At 55.5% G+C, this 24480-nt stretch overlaps 1 protein-coding gene across 4 annotated transcripts; it reads left to right on the forward strand.

Moving 5' to 3' along the window:
- The first annotated feature begins 454 nt into the window (after positions 1-454).
- LOC137456639 (zinc finger protein 135-like) lies at positions 455-23005 on the forward strand. Of its 4 annotated transcripts, none has more exons than XM_068168202.1 (2): positions 455-584; positions 21248-23005. In XM_068168202.1, exon 2 carries the CDS (start codon positions 21277-21279, stop codon positions 22711-22713), a length of 1437 nt encoding a protein of 478 aa, XP_068024303.1. In that variant the 5' UTR covers positions 455-584; positions 21248-21276; the 3' UTR covers positions 22714-23005. The 4 variants fall into 4 exon arrangements, with proteins under 4 accessions (XP_068024303.1, XP_068024302.1, XP_068024305.1 ...); XM_068168201.1 differs by lacking the exon at positions 455-584 and adding an exon at positions 4983-5266; XM_068168204.1 differs by lacking the exon at positions 455-584 and adding an exon at positions 8926-8934.
- Positions 23006-24480: the final 1475 nt, after the last annotated feature.

The following is a 24480-nucleotide window of genomic DNA, read 5'->3' on the forward strand; positions in this document are numbered from 1 at the left end:
GCGCTCCCCAGCCCCTCAGCCCCTCCGGCCCCGCCGCAGCTCACGATCCGGCAGCTGCCGCTCGCCCCCCCCCGGCACCGCGGCCGGCAGCGGCAGCATCTCGCTGTGCCTCGGGGGCGGGGCGGGGGAGGAGCTGCCTCGCTCCCGGCGCCTCTCATTGGCTGTTGATGCCCCGCTCCGCTCCCTCCGCCCTCGGCGCTCCCCAGCCCCTCAGCCCCTCCGGCGCCGCCGCAGCTCACGATCCGGCAGCTGCCGCTTGCCCGCCCCCCCCCGCCCCGGCACCGCGGCCACCCCCCCAGGCACCGCGGCCGGCAGCGGCAGCATCTCGCTGTGCCTCGGGGGCAGGGAGGGGGAGGAGCTGCCTCGCTCCCGGCGCCTCTCATTGGCTGTTGACGCCCAGTTGTGGGCGGGACTTCCTCTCCGGCCCCACAGCTGCTTCCGCTCGGCGGGGGTCGCGGCCGGGGCCTCCCTCGCAGCGCTCTGTGCTCGCCGGGAGCCTGCCCCCGGGGGCCGGCGGCCGCCTGCGCGCTGAGCCCTTCCTCGGCCTCCTGCTCTGCGTCGCCTCCGCGCCGGCTGCAGGCGGGGTGAGGAATGTGTGGGGCTGCGGGGGGGGTCTGTGCCTGGGGGGGGGGTCTGTGTCTGGGGGGGGGTCTGTGCCTGGGGGGGGTCTGTGTCTGGGGGGGGGTCTGTGCCTGGGGGGGGTCTGTGTCTAGGGGGGGTCTGTGTCTAGGGGGGGGGTCTGTGTCTAGGGGGGGGGTCTGTGTCTAGGGGAGGTCTGTGTCTGGGGGGGGTCTGTGTCTGGGGGGGGGGGTCTGTGGGGCAGGGCAGAGGTGTGCAGGGTCCCTGGGTGTCGTCTGTGCTGTTGGGGGGTGGGGTGCGGGTGTGGGTCCGGGGGGGGGGGTGGGGGTGGGCAGGGGTCGGTGTGTTTGGGGGTTCCCTGTGCTGCTGGAGCCCCCTGCTAGGGGCAGCTGCAGGCTGCCTCTGGCTGCTGCTGCGCTCCAGCCGCAGCCACCGGTGCCGGGCAGGGTGCTGGGGGGGGGCAGCCCAGGCTGTGCCCAGCAGGGTGCTGGGGGGGGGAGCCCAGGCTGTGCCCAGCAGGGTGCCGGGGGGGGGGAGCCCAGGCTGTGCCCAGGGTGCCGGGGGGGGGGAGCCCAGGCTGTGCCCTGGGTGCCAGGGGGGAGCCCAGGCTGTGCTCTGGGTGCTGGGGGGGGAGCCCAGGCTGTGCCCTGGGTGCCAGGGGGGAGCCCAGGCTGTGCTCTGGGTGCTGGGGGGGGAGCCCAGGCTGTGCCCAGCAGGGTGCCGGGGGGGAGCCCAGGCTGTGCCCAGCAGGGTGCCGGGGGGGGAGAGCCCAGGCTGTGCCCAGGGTGCTGGGGGGGGGGGAGCCCAGGCTGTGCCCTGGGTGCTGGGGGGGCGAGCCCAGGCTGTGCCCAGGGTGCTGGGGGGGGAGCCCAGGCTGTGCCCAGCAGGGTGCCGGGGGGGGGAGCCCAGGCTGTGCTCTGGGTGCTGGGGGGGGTGAGCCCAGGCTGTGCCCTGGGTGCCGGGGGGGGGGAGCCCAGGCTGTGCTCTGGGTGCTGGGGGGGTGCCAGCCGTGGGTGCTGTGCTGAGCCTGAGCTTAGCAGCTCCTGCTGCTGCTGCCAGCCCTGGGGAGGTTTGGCTGTGCTGGGGGTGGTGGCATCCGAGCCCTCTGTGCCCCCCCAGCCCCTGCCTGTGGGGCTCTGCTGTGCCCAGCCCTGTGCTGCTACCTCAAGTGCCCCCAGCCCCACTGCAGGGTTTTGGGGAGCCTCTTAACTGCAGGATGCCCCCAAACCCCCCCTGCCCCTGTGTGCTGCTCTGCAGGGGGGTTCCAGATTCTCCCTCAGGGTGTTTTGTTTTGGGGTCCCCTGGCTCCTGGGAAGGACACCCCCGGTTTTGGGGGACTGCCCACCACGTGGGGGCCGTTGAGCTCCAGGACACTTTAGCAATGGAAGCTGGAAATGGCCCCAGAAATGCTCCTCTGGAGCCATAAAATGTTCCACTGGACTCCAAATTGGCCCTGGGGGACCCCAGAATGAGTCCTGGAACTCAAAAGTGTTGCAGCAGGATGCCCCAGTGGAGCCCAGGACCCTAAAATGGATCCCAAGGAACCTTAAACAGCAGCCTGGGACCACACAGCCCCTGGCACAGGAGCACAGCCCCAGGGGGAGCTGAGCCCCTGGCACAGGAGCACAGCCCCAGGGCAGCCCCAGGGGGAGCTGAGCCCCTGGCACAGGAGCACAGCCCCAGGGCAGCCCCAGGGGGAGCTGAGCCCCTGGCACAGGAGCGCAGCCCCAGGGCAGCCCCAGGGGGAGCTGAGCCCCTGGCACAGGAGCAGAGCCCCAGGGCAGCCCCAGGGGGAGCTGAGCCCCTGGCACAGGAGCACAGCCCCAGGGGGAGCTGAGCCCCTGGCACAGGAGCAGAGCCCCAGGGGGAGCTGAGCCCCTGGCACAGGAGCACAGCCCCAGGGGGAGCTGAGCCCCTGGCACAGGAGCAGAGCCCCAGGGGGAGCTGAGCCCCTGGCACAGGAGCAGAGCCCCAGGGGGAGCTGAGCCCCTGGCACAGGAGCACAGCCCCAGGGGGAGCTGAGCCCCTGGCACAGGAGCACAGCCCCAGGGGGAGCTGAGCCCCTGGCACAGGAGCAGAGCCCCAGGGGGAGCTGAGCCCCTGGCACAGGAGCACAGCCCCAGGGGGAGCTGAGCCCCTGGCACAGGAGCACAGCCCCAGGGCAGCCCCAGGGGGAGCTGAGCCCCTGGCACAGGAGCACAGCCCCAGGGGGAGCTGAGCCCCTGGCACAGGAGCACAGCCCCAGGGGGAGCTGAGCCCCTGGCACAGGAGCACAGCCCCAGGGCAGCCCCAGGGGGAGCTGAGCCCCTGGCACAGGAGCACAGCCCCAGGGGGAGCTGAGCCCCTGGCACAGGAGCACAGCCCCAGGGCAGCCCCAGGGGGAGCTGAGCCCCTGGCACAGGAGCAGAGCCCCAGGGCAGCCCCAGGGGGAGCTGAGCCCCTGGCACAGGAGCACAACCCCAGGGGGAGCTGAGCCCCTGGCACAGGAGCACAGCCCCAGGGCAGCCCCAGGGGGAGCTGAGCCCCTGGCACAGGAGCAGAGCCCCAGGGCAGCCCCAGGGGGAGCTGAGCCCCTGGCACAGGAGCAGAGCCCCAGGGCAGCCCCAGGGGGAGCTGAGCCCCTGGCACAGGAGCACAGCCCCAGGGCAGCCCCAGGGGGAGCTGAGCCCCTGGCACAGGAGCACAGCCCCAGGGGGAGCTGAGCCCCTGGCACAGGAGCACAGCCCCAGGGGGAGCTGAGCCCCTGGCACAGGAGCAGAGCCCCAGGGGGAGCTGAGCCCCTGGCACAGGAGCACAGCCCCAGGGCAGCCCCAGGGGGAGCTGAGCCCCTGGCACAGGAGCAGAGCCCCAGGGCAGCCCCAGGGGGAGCTGAGCCCCTGGCACAGGAGCACAGCCCCAGGGGGAGCTGAGCCCCTGGCACAGGAGCACAGCCCCAGGGGGAGCTGAGCCCCTGGCACAGGAGCAGAGCCCCAGGGGGAGCTGAGCCCCTGGCACAGGAGCACAGCCCCAGGGCAGCCCCAGGGGGAGCTGAGCCCCTGGCACAGGAGCACAGCCCCAGGGGGAGCTGAGCCCCTGGCACAGGAGGGCAGCCCCAGGGGGAGCTGAGCCCCTGGCACAGGAGCAGAGCCCCAGGGCAGCCCCAGGGGGAGCTGAGCCCCTGGCACAGGAGCACAGCCCCAGGGCAGCCCCAGGGGGAGCTGAGCCCCTGGCACAGGAGCACAGCCCCAGGGGGAGCTGAGCCCCTGGCACAGGAGCACAGCCCCAGGGCAGCCCCAGGGGGAGCTGAGCCCCTGGCACAGGAGTGCAGCCCCAGGGCAGCCCCAGGGGGAGCTGAGCCCCTGGCACAGGAGCACAGCCCCAGGGCAGCCCCAGGGGGAGCTGAGCCCCTGGCACAGGAGCACAGCCCCAGGGGGAGCTGAGCCCCTGGCACAGGAGCACAGCCCCAGGGGGAGCTGAGCCCCTGGCACAGGAGCACAGCCCCAGGGTAGCCCCAGGGGGAGCTGAGCCCCTGGCACAGGAGCAGAGCCCCAGGGCAGCCCCAGGGGGAGCTGAGCCCCTGGCACAGGAGCACAGCCCCAGGGCAGCCCCAGGGGGAGCTGAGCCCCTGGCACAGGAGCACAGCCCCAGGGCAGCCCCAGGGGGAGCTGAGCCCCTGGCACAGGAGCACAGCCCCAGGGCAGCCCCAGGGGGAGCTGAGCCCCTGGCACAGGAGCACAGCCCCAGGGCAGCCCCAGGGGGAGCTGAGCCCCTGGCACAGGAGCACAGCCCCAGGGCAGCCCCAGGGGGAGCTGAGCCCCTGGCACAGGAGCAGAGCCCCAGGGGGAGCTGAGCCCCTGGCACAGGAGCAGAGCCCCAGGGGGAGCTGAGCCCCTGGCACAGGAGCACAGCCCCAGGGCAGCTCAGTCTGACTTTGAGTTTCAAGGCAGTGGCAACCCAGAGCCATGGAATCACCTGGGCTGGAAGGGAGCTGCAGAGGTCACCCAGTCCAAGCCCTGCAGCCAGCAGGGACATCCTCAGCTGCAGCAGGCTGCCCAGGGCCCTGTGCAGCCTCCCCTTGGAGATCTCCAGGCATGGCCCCAAGCCCCTCCCTGGGCCACCTGTGGCAGTGCTCCAGCAGCCTGCTGCTGCAGAACTTGTTCCTCACATCCAAGCTCAATCTGCTCTGCTCTCAGCCCAAACCATTGCCCCTGCTCCTGGCCCTGCAGCCCCTTGGCAGCAGTCCCTCTGCAGCCCTCTTGGAGCCCCTGCAGGGGCTGGGAGCTGCTCTGAGGTCTCCCTGCAGCCTTCTCCTCCCTCTGCTCAGCTGCACCCTGGGGTAGGACAAGGGGCAATGGATGGAAGCTGCAGCACAGGAGGTTCCATCTCAACCCCAGGAGGAACTTCTTCCCTGTGAGGGTCACAGAGCCCTGGAGCAGGCTGCCCAGAGGGGTTGTGGAGTCTCCTCTGGAGACTTTCCAGCCCTGCCTGGCTGTGTTCCTGTGCTGGATTCTATGGCCCTGCTCTGGCAGGGGTTGGACTCCAAGATCTCTTTGGGTCCCTTCCAACCCCTGGCATCCAATGATCTTTCTCCTCCTTTTCCTCTCCCTCAAGGCTGCACTTGAGCTCCTCCAACTTCTTCTCCTGGGTATTCTCCTCCAGGGGCTTCTGTGGGGCCATGCTGGGGCTCTGGATCAGCCCTGGGGCCTCGGTGAGTGCCCTGAGGCACAGAGGGAGTGCAGATGGACTGAGGGCTGGAGAGAGGGAGGGTCAAGGAGGTGGGAGGGGTTAGTTCAGCAGCGGTGCTGGCAGCACCTGACCCCAGAAGCTCAAACACCCAAATGCTGCCTGGCTCAGGGCAGTCCCCTGACGCCTTCTGACAGCCAACACCACCTGAGCAGGCACTCAGGCTCCTACCTGCACATCCCACCCCATACCCCAGGGCAGGGGGCACCTGAGGTCTGGCTCCCTCTCTGGGCCCTTTCCTCCGGGCAGGGGCTGCAGGCTTCTCTGTGAATCCCTGTGGAAGAGTTTTTGGCTTTTTAAAGAGGTCTTGAGGGGGTTTCAGGCATCTTTGAAGAGTTTGGGGAAGGCAGAATCTCACTAACACCTCTCCAGCGTGCTGGGGGGAAGAACAAAGAGAGGTTTTAATGCATCCTGAGATAGCTTTAGGAACTCTTAGGGGTTTGGAAAGGATTTAGTGAGGATTTTGTCTGGGCCTTTAGGTGTTTGGAAGAGCTGCTGAGGATTTTTAGAGCCCCTTGGAAGGTTTTTAAGCCTTTTTGGAAGCATCTTGAAGACCTAAATCCTGGCAGATGACCTAAGTCCTGGCATTCTGGTGAAGTCCCCACAGACTGGAAAAGGGGAAACATTGCCCCCATCTTCAAAAAGGGCAAGAAGGAGGAACCAGGGAACTCCAGGCCAGTCAGTCTCACCTCTGTGCCTGGAAAGATCATGGAGCAGATCCTCCTGGAGTCACTACTCGCTCAAAAGAATAGTGAAGAGGTGATTGGGAACAGTCAGCATGGCTTTGCCAAGGGCAAATCCTGCCTGACCAACCTGGTGGCCTTCTATGAGCAGGTGACAAAATTAATAGCTGAGGGGAGAGCAACTGATGTCGTTTACCTGGGGCTGAGCAAAGCCTTTGACACTGTCCCACACCACATCCTGGTCTCCAAACTGGTGACACATGGGTTTGATGGGTGACCACTAGATGGATAAGGAACTGGCTTGATGGCCGCACCCAAAGAGTGGCTGTCAATGGCTCCATGTCCCAGTGGAGGCCAGTGACAAGTGGAGTCCCTCAGGGATCAGTCCTGGGACCTGTCTTGTTCAACATCTTTGTGGGGGACATGGACAGTGGCATTGAGTGCACCCTCAGCAAGTTTGCTGATGACACCAAGCTGTGTGGTGCAGCAGACAGGCTGGAGGGAAGGGATCCATCCAGAGGGACCTTGACAGGCTGGAGAGGTGGGCACAAGCCAACCTCATGAAGTTCAATAAGAGCAAGTGCAGGGTCCGGCAGCTGGGTCAAGGCAACCCCAGGCACAAATACAGGCTGGGCAGTGACTGGCTGGAAAGCAGCCCTGAGGAGAGAGACTTGGGGGTGCTGGTGGACAAAAAGCTCAACATGAGCTCTCAGTGTGCACTTGCAGCCCGCAAAGCCAATCAGATCCTGGGCTGCAGCAGGAGAAGTGTGGCCAGCATGTCGAGAGAGGTGATCCTCCCCCTCTGCTCAGCCCTGGTGAGACCCCACCTGGAGTACTGCCTCCAGTTCTGGAGCCCCTATGACAAGAGGGATGTGGAGGTGCTGGAAGGTGTCCAGAGAAGGGCCACAAGGATGATCAGAGGGCTGGAGCACCTCTCCTGTGAGGACAGACTGAAGGAGTTGGGGCTGTTCAGTCTGCAGAAGAGAAGGCTCCGAGGTGACCTCATTGTGGCCTTCCAGTATCTGAAGGGGGCCTACAGGAAGGCTGGGGAAGGACTTCTCAGGATCTCAGGTAGTGATAGGACTAGGGGGAATGGAATGAAGCTGGAGGTGGGGAGATTCAGGCTGGATGTGAGGAGGAGGTTCTTCACCATGAGAGTGGTGAAACCCTGGAATGGGTTGTCCAGGGAGGTGGTCGAGGCCCTGTCCCTGGGGGTGTTTAAGCCCAGGCTGGATGAGGCTCTGTCCAGCCTGATGTAGTGTGGGGTGTCCCTGCCCATGGCAGGGGGGTTGGAACTAGATGATCCTTGTGGTCCCTTCCAACCCTGAATGAAACTATGAAACTATGAAACTAAATAAGCCTCAAGAGTCACCAAAGTATCTTCAGAAGTAGTTTTTAGGAGAGATTCAAAGAGATTTTAAAGAATGCTAAAGGTTTTTGCCAAGTCTTGGAAGGATTTTGATGATCTTTGGAAGCCTTTTGGAAGGGTTTTGGACACGAAGGGTCAGGTGCCACGGTGGGACCCCGGTGCTGCATCGACCTTGAGCTGGGTGGGAAGCTCTGCCTGCACTCAGGCCCTGATTGAGCTGCTCAGGTGGCACAGAGAGGGCACTGCAGGTTCATTCTCCTCCATCTTGTCTTCATCCTCCTTGTTCTTGTACTCCTCCTTGTCATCCTCCTCATTCTCGATCTCAGCCTCCTTCTCTTCCTCTTCCTTTTGAGGCTGCACTTCAGCTCCCCCAACTTCTTCTCCAGGGTGTTCTCCTCCAGGCTGTCATGCAGGGGCTACTGTTGGGCCATGCTGGGGCTCTAGATTAGCTCTGAGGCCCTTGGTGACTCTGTGGAGACTCTCAGAGGACACAGAGTGGGTGCAGATGTGCCTAAGGACAGGTGGATGGAGGGTCAGGGCAGCAGGGGGCAGCAGGGGTTATTGCAGCAGCTGTGTGGCTCTGCCTGGCTCCTCCCTACAAGGGTGCTGGCAGCAGCTGACCCCAGAAGCTCAAACACCCAAATCCTGCCTGGCTCAGGACAGCCTCCAGCATCCAACATCTCCAGGCTGACACCCAACCCAAGCAGGCACCTGGGGGTCCTACCCCTACACCCCACTGTGGGGCAGGAGTCACCTGAGGTCTCACTCCCTCTCTGTCCCCCTACATGAGGTTCCTGCATGAGGTGGCTGCAGGGTCCCTCCCCACCCCTCATCTGTAACCCCCCCTTGGCTTGGTGCTGTTCTTTCAGCCCTCCAGCTGATCCCAGCCTTTAGTCTCAGGCCCCTTCCATTCTTGTGCTCCTGCTTCCAGCCCAGTTCCTTAGATGCTTCCTCAGCCACAACATTTTCCACTGCACTCTTCCAACCGCAGTGGCAAAGGGGGTGGGGGACACAGGGCCATGGGACAGCAAAGCCACCAGGGACATGGATGGGCTGGTGGTGTTGTATAGGTGTTCTGTCACCTAGAGCACAGCTCCCAGGACAAGATGTAAGCAGGCAAAGAGGTTTACCTTCCACAGCAAGGTCCTCTAGTCTGTCAGGAGGCACAGGTGCCACATCTTCATTGGCTGTTTTCCACTGGCATGTGTGTGATTAAGGCACACAATAGGTCAAAGTAACAAAACATCATTTTAACACATCCAACCAAATTCTGCCTCATTTCTCTCCTTCAGCTACAAGATGTTCACATTCCTCTGTGAGTCACAGACCACACACAGCCTTCTCTAGTTGGAGCAAAGGCAAACCCCCCTCTGCATTCCCCCTTGCTGTGTTTCTCACAGGAGCACACTGTCCCCTCCACCTTCTAACACTTCCCACGTGCATAAAAGCAAGCAGGGTAAAATTAGCAATACAACAAAAGCAATAAAATCAGCAATCCAGTTTTGAGGAGAGATTTTATCCATCCAGGTAAGCTCCATCCATGGAAGATCTTCTCTCCAGTCCAAGAAAGGTCTGGTCCTGGTGAGTCTTTGCTGTTCAATCCATCAGGGTTTTATTTGCTGGTGGGGGGGAACTGGATTTGTCACACAACACATCCCATCAAAATCTTCACACCCATGACCATGGGTAACAAGAAATCTGTGGCAGCCCTGTTCTGTGAAGTAGCATGTCTGATAGACTGATGCTCGGTAGCCAAATCACTCCCTAGCTCTGATGTGAGGTTTTGTTTTGCTAACCAACAGCTCCTTCTGTTTCACAGTCTCACAGTATCACTTAGGTTGGAAAGGACCTCGAGGATCATCGAGGCCAACCTATCAACACAGACCCCATGACTAGACCATGGCACCAAGTGCCACGTCCAATCTCCCCTTGAACACCTCCAGGGTTGATGACTCAACCACCTCCCTGGGCAACCCGTTCCAATGCCGAATGACTCGCTCGGTGAAGAACTTCCTCCTCACCTCGAGTCTAAACCTCCCCTGGCGCAGCTTGAGACTGTGTCCTCTTGTTCTGGTGCTGGTTGCCTGGGAGAAGAGGCCAACCCCTTCCTGGCTACAACCACCCTTCAGGTAGTTGTAGAGGGCAATGAGGTCACCCCTGAGCCTCCTCTTCTTCAGGCTAAACAATCCCAGCTCCCTCAGCCTCTCCTCATAGGGCTGTGCTCAAGGCCTCTCACCAGCCTTGTTGCTCTTCTCTGGACACATTCAAGTGTTTCAATGTCCTTCTTAAACTGAGGGGCCCAGAACTGGACACAAGTACTCAAGGTGCAGCCTAACCAAAGCAGAGTACAGGGGCACAATGACCTCCCTGCTCCTGCTGGCCACACTATTCCTAATGCAGGCCAGGATGCTGTTGGCCCTCCTGGCCACCTGGGCACACTGCTGGCTCATATTCAGGTGGCTGTCGATCAGCACCCCCAGCTCCCTCTCTGTTTGGGAGCTCTCCAGCCACTCCCACCCCAACTGCATGAGAGCTTTTGCAGCAGCTGCTCTGGGAGTAAGGATGCTTAGCTGCTATTATTTCTCCTTTATGCCACAAATCTGTGTCATCCCTACAATTGCTGCTCCCACTGAGGCTTCTCCTGTGTCTGTGAGAGGCCAGCTGGGTGTGGTTTAATATCATACTAACATTAGGTGTTAACAGAGTAAGGCATCCCACAGAGCAAGGTCCCTCCTATCATCCTAGAGGGCAAGCCAGGCCAGGCTTGATGCCCACAGATAAGAACAATTCCTGGGGGTAATTTTCTAGGCCAATCAGTACTTGACAGTCCTTCACCTTTTTCTTTCCCATGAGTAACCTTACACCACATGGAATCGTTTCTAAACCTAGGATTTGCTGGAGTGACCTCTTGTGTCCAGGTGTTTTTCCTAGGATTCCTTGGATCCTGTGTAACTGCAGTAGGTGCATGCTGGCATTTCTACGCTGCCTAAGGTTTCTCTTTCTTGTGGTTCTACATTGATCTTGTCCAGGTAATTATTCCAGTACTCATTTCCTCAATGCACATTGGCATGCTGGTTTTACACTTTATTCTGGGCAACTGTGAACTTATTTCCTTTACTATCTCTGAGGGATCTGCTAATGGGATTGCTACCAGACATGAATGAAATGGTTGTTCTGGCTGTGCCATGGAGGCACAAAAACTCAAGGCCTGTCTTGGTCCAGAGAGGGAAAGAGACTCAGTTCTTTTGACTATTCCCGTGTTGTGAAATGAGAGGCACAAATGAGGCCAAAATATCAACAGCTAGACTATTGATTACATTAATAAAGTGGATGGATCAGAAGGGGAGAGAGAGAAAATAGAAGAGAGAGAGAGAGAGAAGAGGAAAGGAATTATATTACCACACCCCTCACCCCCCCCAAGACAATTTGAGTCTGTGGAGGAAAGGTGCTGCAGGAGATGTTGGGTCTGTAGAGACAATTCTGTAGAGGAAAGGTGCTGCAGGAGATGTTGGGTCTGTAGAGTAAGGGTGCTGAGGCTTTGGCTGGAGAAGAGCTGTGGTCCTCTGGACAGCCTCTTCAGCTCCATGAGTTGCAGCAGGCAGAGCTTTGGGCACGGAGAGAGGGTTCAGTCTGTTTCTTCCAGGCTCCACAGGCTCTTTTCTCTGGAGCAGCATTGTCCTGGGCTTTTCCTTCTCAGTGGCATGGTCCTTCTCCTGTTTTCCTTCATCTCCATTTTTCTTCTGTCAAGCCAGTAGTTGCTCAAGTCTTATATACAGTTTTTAGTCCTTAGCTATGCGTCCAAGTATTGTCCCTCAGAAATTCATGGTCCAGGAAATCCTCCTTAGGTAAATGTCCAGGTATCGTTCCCCAGGAAATCTTTCTGTGCATTCCTGTGTGTTTGGGCAGGGGTCTGGATGGAGGGGGGAGGCCTCATCCTCCTCCTTCCCCACCTACATGCCCCCACACTCATTACACATCAGGAAACAGGTGGTGAATCCATTGTCTCACCCTTTTCAGGGTACTTGATGGGTGGAGATTATCTTGTCCTGAAGGCGTGGTGTCTGGGTCCTTGGGCCACTGTTGTAGGCCAGCTGCAGTCCAGTGTTATCATGATGCAATCACAAGGTGATTTGCATCCAGGATTGGTAGACAGGATTCCTACATGGTCTTTGCACCTTCCTTCCAGTGGCTCTGCCCAACATATATTGTCTGGGCAAGCAGCAAGTGATTTTATCTTTGTTGAGTCACACCAGGAGAGCCAACTTTTAGTCTCTCACAAGGCCTTAACTAAGGTTACCCATATATTGTTACTGTTCCATGGAATTAGTTAGGAAGGGTGGTACTCAGTTAATGGGTAACTCAGTGTTAGGGTGATTGTCACAGAGGGTATCAGAAGCTTCATCATTCTCTGGTCTCAGGAATCTTGTGTCACTTCCTCAGAAGGTCTGGTAAGGGCTGGTCAAACACTTTGTGCTGGGATCCACCTGAGTCTGTTCAAGCACAAGCATATCCCTTTCCCCAGGCTAATAAACCACAAGGGCCTTCCCATTTACCATCATGCAGAGACTTTATGTAGACCTTGGCTTTCTGGGGACTCCCTGTAAGATCTTTGGACTGCAGTGAAGCAAAATGAGAATGAATTATTGGTGTGTCTGCTGCTGTAAGAGAAAGAAAATCCAGTACATAAAATGCTTTACTGAGTCTGTTCTGAGGACATTCCCCAACCATTCCCCTTTGTGTTTTTCTAACCCTTCTTTCCATGTTCAGTGAGTGCATCCCACAATTGCTGGAGCTGTAGGGGGTGTGGGATGCCAGTCAGATGTGTTATGCCCCATTGCTTTAGTAACTCTTCAGTTCTCTGAAGGATATATCCAGGAGCATTACCAGATTTGATGGTATGAGGAGTTCCCAGTACTGCAAATGCAGAAAGCCAATGTCTAATAACATCCCTGCTTTTCCCCCTGTATGCACTGTGGCCCAGAGTGCTCCTGAAAAAGTATCAACAGGAGCATGACTGCAACTCAGTTGACCAAATTCCTGAATGTGAGTTCATCTGTTTGCCATAGCTGTAGAGCTTGTAGCCCAGGTGGGCTGGTCCCTGTTCGAGTTGAAGGGGCGAAGGCTTGGCAGTCTGGGCAGGCAGGAACAATTTGTTTTGCCTGTGTCCATGAGAGGGCAAATTGTGTTCTCAGAGCTTTAGCACCCTGATGGAAGAAGTCATGAGACAACCTAGCTTGTAATAAAATCTGAGGTGTTGGAGAGAGATGCAGAGGAAATGTAAGTGTTGGGTGATAGGTTGGACTCGATGATCTCAAAGGTCTTTTCCAACCTGTTTAGTTCTGTTCTGCTCTATTCTGTTCCTTCTGTAATAAATCCTGGAAGGCTTGTATGACTTCTGACATGCATGACATAAAAAGAATGTTCTTGATACGTTAATAAATTCCACACATTTTTAAACAAGAAAAATAATTGTTCATTTGCAATGTGCTTAAGCCAGGATTTCTCTAGACTAGGAATCACATTAGCAACCTGTTTCATAGTTTCATTCAGGGTTGGAAGGGACCACAAGGATCATCTAGTTCCAACCCCCCTGCCATGGGCAGGGACACCCCACACTATATCAGGCTGGCCAGAGCCTCATCCAGCCTGGTCTTAAACACCCCCAGGGACGGGGCCTCGACCACCTCCCTGGACAACACATTCCAGGGTTTCACCACTCTCATGGTGAAGAACTTCCTCCTCACCTCCAGCCTGAATCTCCCCACCTCCAGCTTCATTCCATTCCCCCTAGTCCTATCACTACCTGATATCCTGAGAAGTCCTTCCCCAGCCTTCCTGTAGGCACCTTTCAGATACTGGAAGGCCACAATTAGGTCACCTCGGAGCCTGCTCTTCTGCAGACTGAACAGCCCCAACTCCTTCAGTCTGTCCTCATAGGAGAGGTGCTCCAGCCCTCTGATCATCCTTGTGGCCCTTCTCTGGACACGTTCCAGTACGTCCATATCCCTCTTGTAATAGGGGCTCCAGAACTGGACACAGTACTCCAGGTGGGGTCTCACCAGGGCTGAGTAGAGGGGGAGGATCACCTCCCTCGACCTGGTGGCCACACTTCTCCTGATGCAGCCCAGGATCTGATTGGCTTTGCGGGCTGCAAGTGCACACTGAGAGCTCCTGTTGAGCTTTTTGTCCACCAGCACCCCCAAGTCTCTCTCTTCAGGGCTACTTTCCAGCCAGTCACTGCCCAGCCTGGATTTGTGCCTGGGATTGCCTCGACCCAGATGCAGGACCCTGCACTTGCTCTTATTGAACTTCATGAGGTTGGCTTGTGCCCACCTCTCCAGCCTGTCAAGGTCCCTCTGGATGGCCTCCCTTCCCTCCAGCTGTCTGCTGCACCACACAGCTTGGTGTCATCAGCAAACTTGCTGAGGGTGCACTCAATGCCACTGTCCATGTCCCCCACAAAGATGTTGAATAAGACAGGTCCCAGGACTGATCCCTGAGGGACTCCGCTTGTCCCTGGCCTCCACTGGGACATGGAGCCATTGACAGCCACTCTTTGGGTGCGGCCATCAAGCCAATTCCTTATCCATATCTATTGTGAGTTAGTAACTACATTTAAAGGAGATTTTTCCCATTTTAAAAAAGCCTGAGTCACAGCACATAGCTCCACAATTTGTGGTGAGCCTTGAACTGAAAAGATTTCTTGTTCCCATTCTTTGTGTTCCTGGCAGAGTATGGCAGCCTTGCCTGACTTTCCCGAGCCATCAGTAAGCGCTGTTGGGCCTTCCACAGGTGTTGAGTGGCACAATGGCTTGGACACTAACACAATGTCCTTGCAAAAATTCAGCAATTTGTGATGGAAAATGTATCTCAATTTTTCCTGGATAGCCTTCCAAGGCTACCTGTAAAGATAAACTTGACACCAATCTAAATAATCTGCAGTTATGGGAACACAAACTGTGGATGGTTCTTGTCCGGAGAGCTGTAAAACTCTTTTACGGCTTTTTATGCTATCATCTGGCATCACTTCAGTTTGAGCATCAGTGGTCTTTTGGGGTTGATTTGGCAAAAAGATCCATTCTAGGCTAATGAAAGGATCGGTCAGGGATGATATCCACTGGCCTGCAAGTCCATAAGCTTGGCAAAGAGTCACAAAACCGAATAGAATAGAATTGACCAGGTTGGAAAAGACCTTTGAGATCACCGAGTCCAACCTATCGCCCAACACCATCTAATCAACTAAACCATGGCACCAAGTGCCTCATCCAGGCTCTTCCTAAACACCTCCAGGGATGGTGACTTCACCACCTCCCTGGGCAGCACATTCCAATGACCAATCTCTCTTTCTATGAAGAACTTCTTCCTAACATCCTGCCTGAACCTCCCCTGACACAGCCTGAGAAATAACAGATTAGGAGAGAGAAATAACAGAACAGGATGATCGGTGTGTCGCCTGTGAGCTTTCCTTTGTCTCAAAGCTCTTTCAGTTTGGGAAACAGCCTGCTCAGCTTCAGCAGTTAACTGCCAGGGTGATAACAAAGCATTGTCACCCTTCAACAAATCCAAAAGTGGAGTGAGTTCAGTATTAGTAATCCCTAAAGATGGACGTATCCAGTGTGGTGTTCCTAGCAATTTCTGCGAATCAGTCACATGGCTTGCAGTAATATCCAGTGTAATATTTTGTGGTTCAATGGTTTGATATAAAATTTTCCAACCTAGATACTTCCAGGGAGGAATTGTTTGAGTTTTGGCTGAGGCAATTTTAAGTCCTCTTCTTTGTAAAGCTGCTTGTGTTTGCAGAGCTATTTGTTGTAACGGAGTTTTGTCTGAAGCTGGTCGATGGTAGGCTGAACATGAGCCTGCAGTGTGCCCAGGCAGCCAAGAGGGCCAATGGCATCCTGGCCTGCATCAGGAACAGTGTGGCCAGCAGGAGCAGGGAGGTCATTCTGCCCCTGTACACTGCACTGGTTAGGCCACACCTCGAGTCCTGTGTCCAGTTCTGGGCCCCTCAGTTTAGGAAGGAGGTTGACTTGCTGGAACGAGTCCAGAGAAGGGCAACAAAGTTGGTGAGGGGTTTGGAACACAAGCCCTATGAGGAGAGGCTGAGGGAGCTGGGGTTGCTCAGCCTGGAGAAGAGGAGACTCAGGGGTGACCTTATCACTCTCTACAACTACCTGAAGGGAGGTTGTAGATAGGCGGATGATGGTCTCTTCTCCCAGGCACCCAGTACCAGAACAAGAGGACACAGTCTCAGGCTGCGCCAGGGGAGGTTCAGGTTGGATGTTAGGAAGAAGTTCTATACATAAAGAGTGATTGCCCATTGGAATGGGCTGCCCAAGGAGGTGGTGGAGTCGCTGTCATTGAAGGTGTTCAGAAGGAGACTTGCTGGGGTGCTTGGTGCCATGGGTTAGCTGTTTGGGTGGGTTGGATTGGTTGATGGGTTGGACACGATGATCTTGAAGGTCTCTTCCAACCTGGTTTGGTTTATTCTAATAAAGGTTTTATTATTCTAATAAAGTTTATCATCCAGGTAATGCAAACAGAAACGATCTGGAAACAGTCTTCTTATTTCATAGAGAGCTTCAGCTGCAAGTTTCTGACAAATACTTGGACTGTTTTTCATTCCTTGGGGTAGAACTTTCCATTGGGATCTCTGTAAAGGTTCTGAGTTATCAAGGGAAGGAATAGAAAAAGCAAATTTGTGTCTGTCCTGTGGGTCAAGAAAAATAGTGAAAAAACAATCCTTTAGATCTATGACTATAATGTCCCAGCCCTTAGGTGTCATGGTGGGTGAAGGCATTCCCAGCTGTATCTTCTATGACTTCATTTATTTTTCTTGTATCATTCTCCAGGTTCCATTCTTCTTTTTTATTGCAAAAACTGGGCTGTTCCAAGGACTGGTTGAGGGTACAATGTGTCCCTCTTGTAGTTGTTCCTGTGCTAGGCTTTTAAAGTGTGAGTTTTTCCTCACTAAGAGGCCACTGATGCACCCACAGTGGTGTTTCAGTAAGCCAAGTGAGCTTTGGTGCTGTAGGAAAGGAGATTGTTGAATCAATGACCCCTACAAAAAATGTGAAGTGGTGCTAATATTCGACACTGTCCCACACCACATCCTGGTCTCCAAACTGGTGACACATGGGTTTGATGGGTGGGCCACTAGATGGATAAGGAACTGGCTTGATGGCCGCACCCAAAGAGTGGCTGTCAATGGCTCCATGTCCCAGTGGAGGCCAGGGACAAGCGGAGTCCCTCAGGGATCAGTCCTGGGACCTGTCTTATTCAACATCTTTGTGGGTACCATGGACAGTGGCATTGAGTGCACCCTCAGCAAGTTTGCTGATGACACCAAGCTGTGTGGTGCAGCAGACATGCTGGAGGGAAGGGAGGCCATCCAGAGGGACCTTGACAGGCTGGAGAGGTGGGCACAAGCCAACCTCATGAAGTTCAATAAGAGCAAGGGCAGGGTCCTGCATCTGGGTCGAGGCAATCCCAGGCACAAATCCAGGCTGGGCAGTGACTGGCTGGAAAGTAGCCCTGAAGAGAGAGACTTGGGGGTGCTGGTGGACAAAAAGCTCAACAGGAGCTCTCAGTGTGCACTTGCAGCCCGCAAAGCCAATCAGATCCTGGGCTGCATCAGGAGAAGTGTGGCCAGCAGGTCGAGGGAGGTGATCCTCCCCCTCTACTCAGCCCTGGTGAGACCCCACCTGGAGTACTGTGTCCAGTTCTGGAGCCCCTATTACAAGAGGGATGTGGAGGTGCTGGAACGTGTCCAGAGAAGGGCCATAAGGATGATCAGAGGGCTGGAGCACCTCTCCTATGAGGACAGACTGAAGGAGTTGGGGCTGTTCAGTCTGCAGAAGAGAAGGCTCCCAGGTGACCTCATTGTGGCCTTCCAGTATCTGAAAGGGGCCTACAGGAAGGCTGGGGAAGGACTTCTCAGGATCTCAGGTAGTGATAGGACTAGGGGGAATGGAATGAAGCTGGAGGTGGGGAGATTCAGGCTAGATGTGAGAAGGAGGTTCTTCACCATGAGGGTGGTGAAACCCTGGAATGGGTTGTCCAGGGAGGTGGTCGAGGCCCCGTCCCTGGGGGTATTTAAGACCAGGCTGGATGAGGCTGTGGCCAGGCTGATCTAGTGTGGGGTGTCCCTGCCCATGGCAGGGGGGTTGGAACTAGATGATCCTTGTGGTCCCTTCCAACCCTGAATGAAACTATGAAACTATAATAGTAACATTCCAGTGTGACAGAGCATCTCGTCCCCAGAGATTCATGAGTGCTGTGGAGACACATGGGTGAATGGTGGCAATCTGCCCTTCTGGAGTCACAATTTGGACATACAAGGCACTTTGCTGTGCCACTGCTGCTCTTCCGGTGCCAGAGAATGCATCTGAAGTTTTCATCAAAGGCCAGGAGCTTGGCCAGTCCTGTGCTGAAATAATGATCACATCAGCTCCTGTGTCAATCATACCACAAATTGGAATCTTGGAAGGTTTTGCATTTTTAAGTAGAAGTTGGCAGAAGTTGGCCTTTTAGTAGTTGAAGTTTGAGTCCAGTATATTTGATGTTTTCCTGTGGCCCCAAAGTCAGTTGTTCCTCTTTTTTCCTCCTACATTGCTAACTTGATTTGTGAAAGGCACAAGCTGTGTGATAACGCTTCCTGATGGAAGAAAGACAGGAGGGGATGGAGTCCACACTAAGGCTTGTATTTGACCTGCAAAATCAGAATCAATAACACCAGGCAGTACCAATAGTCCTTCTAAAGTAGCACTTGAATGCCCTATCAGCAAGGCACTCAGTCCTCTACCAATTGGACCATATGTGTTTAGTGGCATCTTACACACACTGTAGTCTCTTACTGTAACTGACTGCACTGTGGCAAGATCCAGTCCAGCACTCCTCTCTGTGGCTGGGAGGGAAGAGTTAATGATTGTCTGAGGTCAGGATTTTGTATTCTGGCGTGCCCCCTCCCTGCGCTCTGTTGCCTGTTTCCTGTCATCACTGGTAAGGAATTTCTATTGTGGTGGTTTGAGCCTTAACTGGGACTTAAGAGCTCAGATGGTGGCAAGGCTGAGAATCCCTCCCCTGCTCCCCCCTCCTCCCTCCCAACAGAGAGGGGGAAAAAAAAGAAAGGGAAGGAGCAAATCCACCAAGAAATAATCTGGAGTTGGCTTGGAAGTAGAGAGGTAAAGAGTTCTCTTTAAAATATATATGTATATATATATATATATAAACCAATAGCAGGTAAGGTTCACAAGGGCCAAGGAACAAGGATGGAGGGGAGGGGAATATAAATAAGAATACAAACCCAGTCTCTCTGGAGAGGTGTGGAGGCAGCAGGGAGAAGGATCAGGCCCGACCATGTGGCAGAGGAGCAGGAAGGCAGCTGCAGTAGCTCTTGTCCAGGAAAGCCAGAAGCCAAGAAGAGCTAATGGCTGCAATGTCCTTCCTTTTATACCCTAGCTGGGCAGGGAGGGGGAATGGAATAGACTCAGTTTCCCAGGGGGAGAAACACCCTGCAGGGAGGGCAAAGGACTCGCAAGCCCTCCACCCTGTTTTCAGGATGGGTGTAACCCATCACATCTGTAGATACTGAATTTAGACCAACACTGATCAGAGAGCTGATCCTGCCTCCGGCATGTAAAGCAAAAGGCACTTTGCTGAAAGTCAGCAGGCCGTTGTGTTGTATTACACTTCCGGCTCTGATGTCCCTTTGTGACAGTTTCAGGCTGTGCCTTTAAGAAAGATAGCTGCAAATTCCCCAGCTGAGTAGTTGGGTGTAAAACAGAAAAGAATAGCGATAGGAATTTTGTTGGTAGATGAGTGGGATGTGGTTGTACAAGCTTACATTATTCCAGGTTGAGGCAGAGCCTCTCTTGCCTCCCACCGGGGCAGAAGAAACAAGACTGGAACAAAGAGATGGCAGAAGTGGTGGAAAGTTGAAATGGAAAAACAGAGAATGTTTTACAGAGAACCACAACCACAGTGACAAAAGGAGATCCCAAAGCATACCCAGAAGCATCCCAACACTCTCCTCTCCCCACCTGAGAATATACCCAAAACCCCCAGGGCTCTTTCTTTCCCCCCCCTCCACTGTTAGGCTAATCTCAGCTGGCCAGGTCTGAGATTGCCCTTCCCCCTTCTCCTCCTGGTGTTAGGCCTGGCCAGGCCCAAGAGGCTGCAATATGACTCCCCCCTCCATTACCAGATAGGGAGCATCTCCACAGGAGCAGTGAGGGAAGAAAGAGAAAGTGGTTTTATAGGGAGCAGGACATTATGGGATGAAATACACAGCTTCCTGTGTCCACCCTCTGGGCTGGACCCTCGGGACCCCAGGGGTGTGTCTTATGTGGCCGCAGCAGGGGGCACCCAGCCCAAACTGCCACATACATTTTTCTCTCACTCTCACTCCGTCTCTCTGTGCTGGCATGGATGCTGCTCTGGGACAGAGACCGCTTATCATCTAACGACCTTGGGATAAGCATTGCCAGCTTTCTAACAACACTTGAGAGAACTAAAACAAAATCCCTCTAACAGTTCCCCTTTTCTCCTTTCTTCTAATTAACCAGAGGGGAAAAGGAGGGAGAGGTTGAGGGGGAGCAGGGCAGTATCCTCCTGCCCAAGGAGGATTTGTGTGCTGTTTGCCTCTTTTTTTGATAAAAGCCCCTGCATGCTCTTGTCCCTACTGTGTATTTTGTGTCTATTCATTGCATTCCCTTCTTCCTTGTAAAATACAGCACCTTCATTTGCTTCTGCAACTGACTGCAGCCGAGCTTTCGTTTGCTGTGGGTGGGTTAAACCATCACATCCTTCTGTCCACAGTTAAAACATCTTGGAGAACTTTTAAGAGCTGTGGCTCAGAGCCACTGTGGGAGCTGTGTTAGCAGCCATGGCCTCTATGTCTGATGCTGTAGTGTTTAGTTTCTGGCATGCCTTGATCACCTCTACCATCGTAGGCTCGGGGGTGGGGGGAGGGGGGGGGGGGGGGGGGGAGGGGGGGGGGGGGGAGGTATGGAGGGGGGGAGTAGAGATCTTTGCCTCCTCATGGTTGACTTGTTTGTCTATGGCATCCTTTAATCTTTCTCTGAAATGGAGAGAAGTTTCTGATGGACCTTGTTTAATAGATGTGAATTTTAAAGTAGGCTTCCTCAAATCAGGAATATGTCCTAATGCTTCCTCCTCCTCTCCTCCTCCTCTCCTCCTCCTCTCCTCCTCCTCTCCTTCTCCTCTCCTCCTCCTCTCCTCCTCCTCCTCCTCTCCTCCTCCTCTCCTCCTCCTCTCCTCCTCCTCTCCTCCTCCTCTCCTCCTCCTTCCCTCCTCCTCCCCTCCTCCTCCTCCTCCAGGAATGCCACCAGGGTAAAAGTCAATTGATTAATCTCACAGAGACTAACCTGAAGGCTACCATTTGTGAGGCTGACAAGCAGGAGCATCTCTGCAACCCTGTGAAAGTGAAATTTCTTGGTAGTGCAAGTGGGAGTCATAAGGAATAGTTGCTCAAGGTGCACCTTGGGGAGTCATCATTTGTTGTCATATAGCAGGTGGATGCACCCTGAGCACAGCTTCCAGGGATGTTCTTTCAGCCCTCCAGCTGATCCCAGCCATTAGTCTCAGGCCCCTTCCATTCTTATGCTCCTGCTTCCAGCCCAGTTCCTTAGATGCTTCCTCAGCCACATTTTCCACTGCACTCTTCCAACCGCAGTGGCAATGGGGGTGGGGGACACAGGGCCATGGGACAGCAAAGCCACCAGGGACATGGTTGGGCTGGTGGTGTTCTATCACCTAGAGCACAGCTTCCCCAGCTGAATGTTGGGAGGTGTTGGGTGTCAGGGACTCTCATGACCCAGGCAGGATCTCAGGGTTTGAGCTCCTGGGGTCAGGTGCTTCCATCTTCCCTAAGGCACGGAGGTGAGCCCTTGCCCCACCAGCATGGCCTCACAGAAGGAGGACCTGGACAAGAAGTGGGAGGAAAAGAAGCATCCAGGGAACAATTTGGAGCAACTGATATGCAGCCCCAAGGAAGAGGAGAATGAAGATGACAAGATAGAGTATGACAAAGTTGAGTGTGAGGAGGAGAAGAACAATGAGGATGAAGATGACCAGGATAAGGAAGAAGAGAAGGAGGAGTATGAGCAAGAGGACGAAGCCATGGCAGCCCTCTCTGTGCCCCCCAAGCAACTGAATCAGAGCCCTGAGTGTGGGCAGAGCTTTTCCCCTGGCACAGAGCCGGTGGAGCACCACTGCCCTGAGCCTGGCACCAGGCCCTGTGTCTGTGGTGACTGTGGCAAGAGGTCCACTCAGAGCTCCACCCCAACACAGTATTGCCGCACCCACACCAGTGAAAAATCTTTCACTTGCGCTGCCTGCAGCCGGAGCTTCGGCTGCAGCTCCCACCTCACCCACACTGGAGAGAAGCCCTACGTGTGTGGGGACTGCGGTAAGAGATTCACTGACAAATCCTCCCTCATGAAGCATTGCCGTGTCCACACTGGTGAGAAACCGTTTACTTGTGACGCCTGTGGCAAGCGCTTCAGCCAGAGCTCTAACCTCGCCCAGCACCGCCGCATCCACACCAACGAGAGACCCTACAGTTGCACTACCTGCGGCAAGAGTTTCAACAGCAGTTCAAGCCTCACCAAGCACGGCCGCATGCACTCTGGTGAGAAGCCCTTCACCTGCTCTGACTGCGGCCAGAGCTTCAGCCAGCGCTCCAACCTCACCCAGCATCGCCGCATCCACACCAACGAGCAGCCCTACAGTTGTTCCGCCTGCGGCAAGACCTTCAACAGCCCTTCAAGCCTCACCATCCACCGCCGCATGCACTCCGGTGAGAAACCCTTCACCTGCTCCGACTGTGGACAGAGCTTCAGCCAGTGCTCCAACCTCGCCCAGCACCGCCGCATCCACACTGGCGAGAAGCCCTATGCGTGTCAGGACTGTGATAAGAGATTCACCTACAAGCCTTCTCTCACAAACCATCGCCGTGTCCACACCAGGGAAGAGGCTTTCATTTGTGGTGACTGCGGCAAGAGCTTCAGCCGCAGCTCCAGCCTCACCATCCACCGCCGGATCCACACTGGAGAGCATCTGTTCCCCTGTGCTGACTGCGGCAAGAGCTTCACCCTGAGCTCCACTCTCCTCCAGCACCGCCTCATCCACAGCGGTGAAAAACCCTACAGCTGCTCCTCCTGTGGCAAGAGCTTCAACAGCAGATCAACCCTGGCCCAGCACCGCCGCACCCACACTGGTGAGAAGCCCTTCACCTGCAGTGACTGTGGCAAGAGCTTCAGCCAGCGCTCTAATCTCACCCAGCATCACCGTACCCATGCCTGTGACCAGCCCACACTGGGCAGCAGGCACAAATAGACTCATCCTGGGTCTGTTGGGATAATTGTGAGCCCCTCGAAATGGCCTTTCCAGGAGATGGAACCGGGATCACCTCCTTTCCACCTGCATTTCTCAGCGGCTGGGGGCTCCAGCAGGAACAAAGTCCTCCTGCCCTTCTGAACAGCAATTAGTGGTGATGAGAATAATTATGGTGATGAGTTGGCACAGCTGGAGCTGCCATTGGAGCTGGATTGAGCTTTGCCAGGGTTTGTCTGGTTCTTCCCCAATGCTTTGGATCTCACTCAGGTTGCCCAGTTGTGTCAATAAAAACCCAAAGTTACCACATCCTGTCTTTTTTGCTTTTATTTCCCCACCATGCTCGAATGTTGAGGGCATTTGTTCCCTAGGAATGGGGCTGGAGCCATGTGCCCAGTTCTGGGAGGTCAAATTGAGGTTCTCAGAAGAGTCCTGAGAGTGTCTTGCAGAGGGCAGTCTCAGGAGCATCCCAGAGGGGTTTTTTTGGGGGGTGCCAAGACATCTTAGATGTTTGGGGGGCCTGGAGGGTTCTAGGATTGACTTTTGGGCTTATTGGAGGGTGTAGGGGGAATCTCAGGGAGGTCTTTGAAAGCACTCAGAAAGCTTCTGTCAGATTTCCACTAAGGGGTTCTGCTGCTTTCAAGCAGGACCAGGCCTTCCAAAAGGCTTCCCCCTAGCTCAGCAGTGTTCCTGACGGATTCCTGCTGACCTGAGGTTTCCCTCAGACTTTCCACCTACCCAAAAATCAGAAGAGTTTAAGAGCTTTTAGGAGCTTCATGAGTGTGAAGAGTTGAATCATTCTGAGAAGCAATGCTCTGCCTCACCACAGTGCCCACTGAGTGCTGCTGTACCAGACATACAGGATTACAGATCACATTAGGGGTTGGAAGGGACCTCTGGAGACCTTGGAGTCCAACTTCCTGCCAGAGCAGGACCATAGAATCCAGCACAGGAACACATCCAGATGGGGCTGGAAAGTCTCCAGAGAAGGAGACTCCACAACCTCTCTGGGCAGCCTGCTCCAAGTGCTCTGTGACCCTTACACTAAAGAAGTTCTTTCTCATGGTGAGGTGGAACCTCCTGTGCTGGAGTTTCCATTCACTGCCCCTTGTCCTGCTGTGGTGAAGGCAGATTATGCCCAAATATTGAATCTTGTCCCAGCATGTGGACAAGTTCCCCTCCTTCAGGAGGGAGACAAAAGCCAGGCCATCACTGCCCCCTGCACGCTCCCATCACATGCAGTGCTCCTGCAAATACCAATTATGGCATAATTCTAGCTTCATGCTATCTATAGGCTGAAGCCAGTTGTCTACAAGAGTGCCCATTGGTCAAACCCAGCCTCGAGGAACCTCGAAGTATCACCCCAGTTGGTAAACAAGTTGCCCACTATTTCACTTTGTCTCTCTCCTTGCTCTAGAGGACAATGTTTGAGCCATAGCCTCTGCCATTGAGCTCAGTGCTGTTAGCTTTTCTCTCTCATACCTGCATGCATACTGAAAGCCTTTGCACAATGAGAAGAAGCCTGAATCAAATAATCTCCAGAGGGAGGACCTTCGCTGAGCCTGAGAAGCCCAGCATCGCCACAGCCAGTCACACTGACCGGGAGAGCCCACCGTGCCACCTGAGGACTGGACCCCTGAAGGTAAGATCTGCTCAGCTGCTGGGGAGAAGGGACTTGACCGAGTCTGGTAGTGCACACATCTGCACAACCCCGCTATTGTGGGAGAGGAGCCCTGTAACCCTCAGGGAAGACCTAGAGCACTGTCCATG

The sequence above is a fragment of the Melanerpes formicivorus genome, unplaced genomic scaffold (genome assembly GCF_026170545.1).
Source record: "Melanerpes formicivorus ecotype bairdi unplaced genomic scaffold, bMelFor1.0.p_v2 SCAF_134, whole genome shotgun sequence".
NCBI classification, from domain to species: domain Eukaryota; kingdom Metazoa; phylum Chordata; class Aves; order Piciformes; family Picidae; genus Melanerpes; species Melanerpes formicivorus.

Bases quoted from the DNA above. Each gene is read 5' to 3' on its own strand.
- LOC137456639 (XM_068168201.1), top strand. From the start codon at position 5,137: ATGATCTTTCTCCTCCTTTTCCTCTCCCTCAAGGCTGCACTTGAGCTC. The intron at 5,267-21,247 runs GTGAGTGCCCTG...ATCTTCCCTAAG, and splicing joins GGATCAGCCCTGGGGCCTCG to GCACGGAGGTGAGCCCTTGC.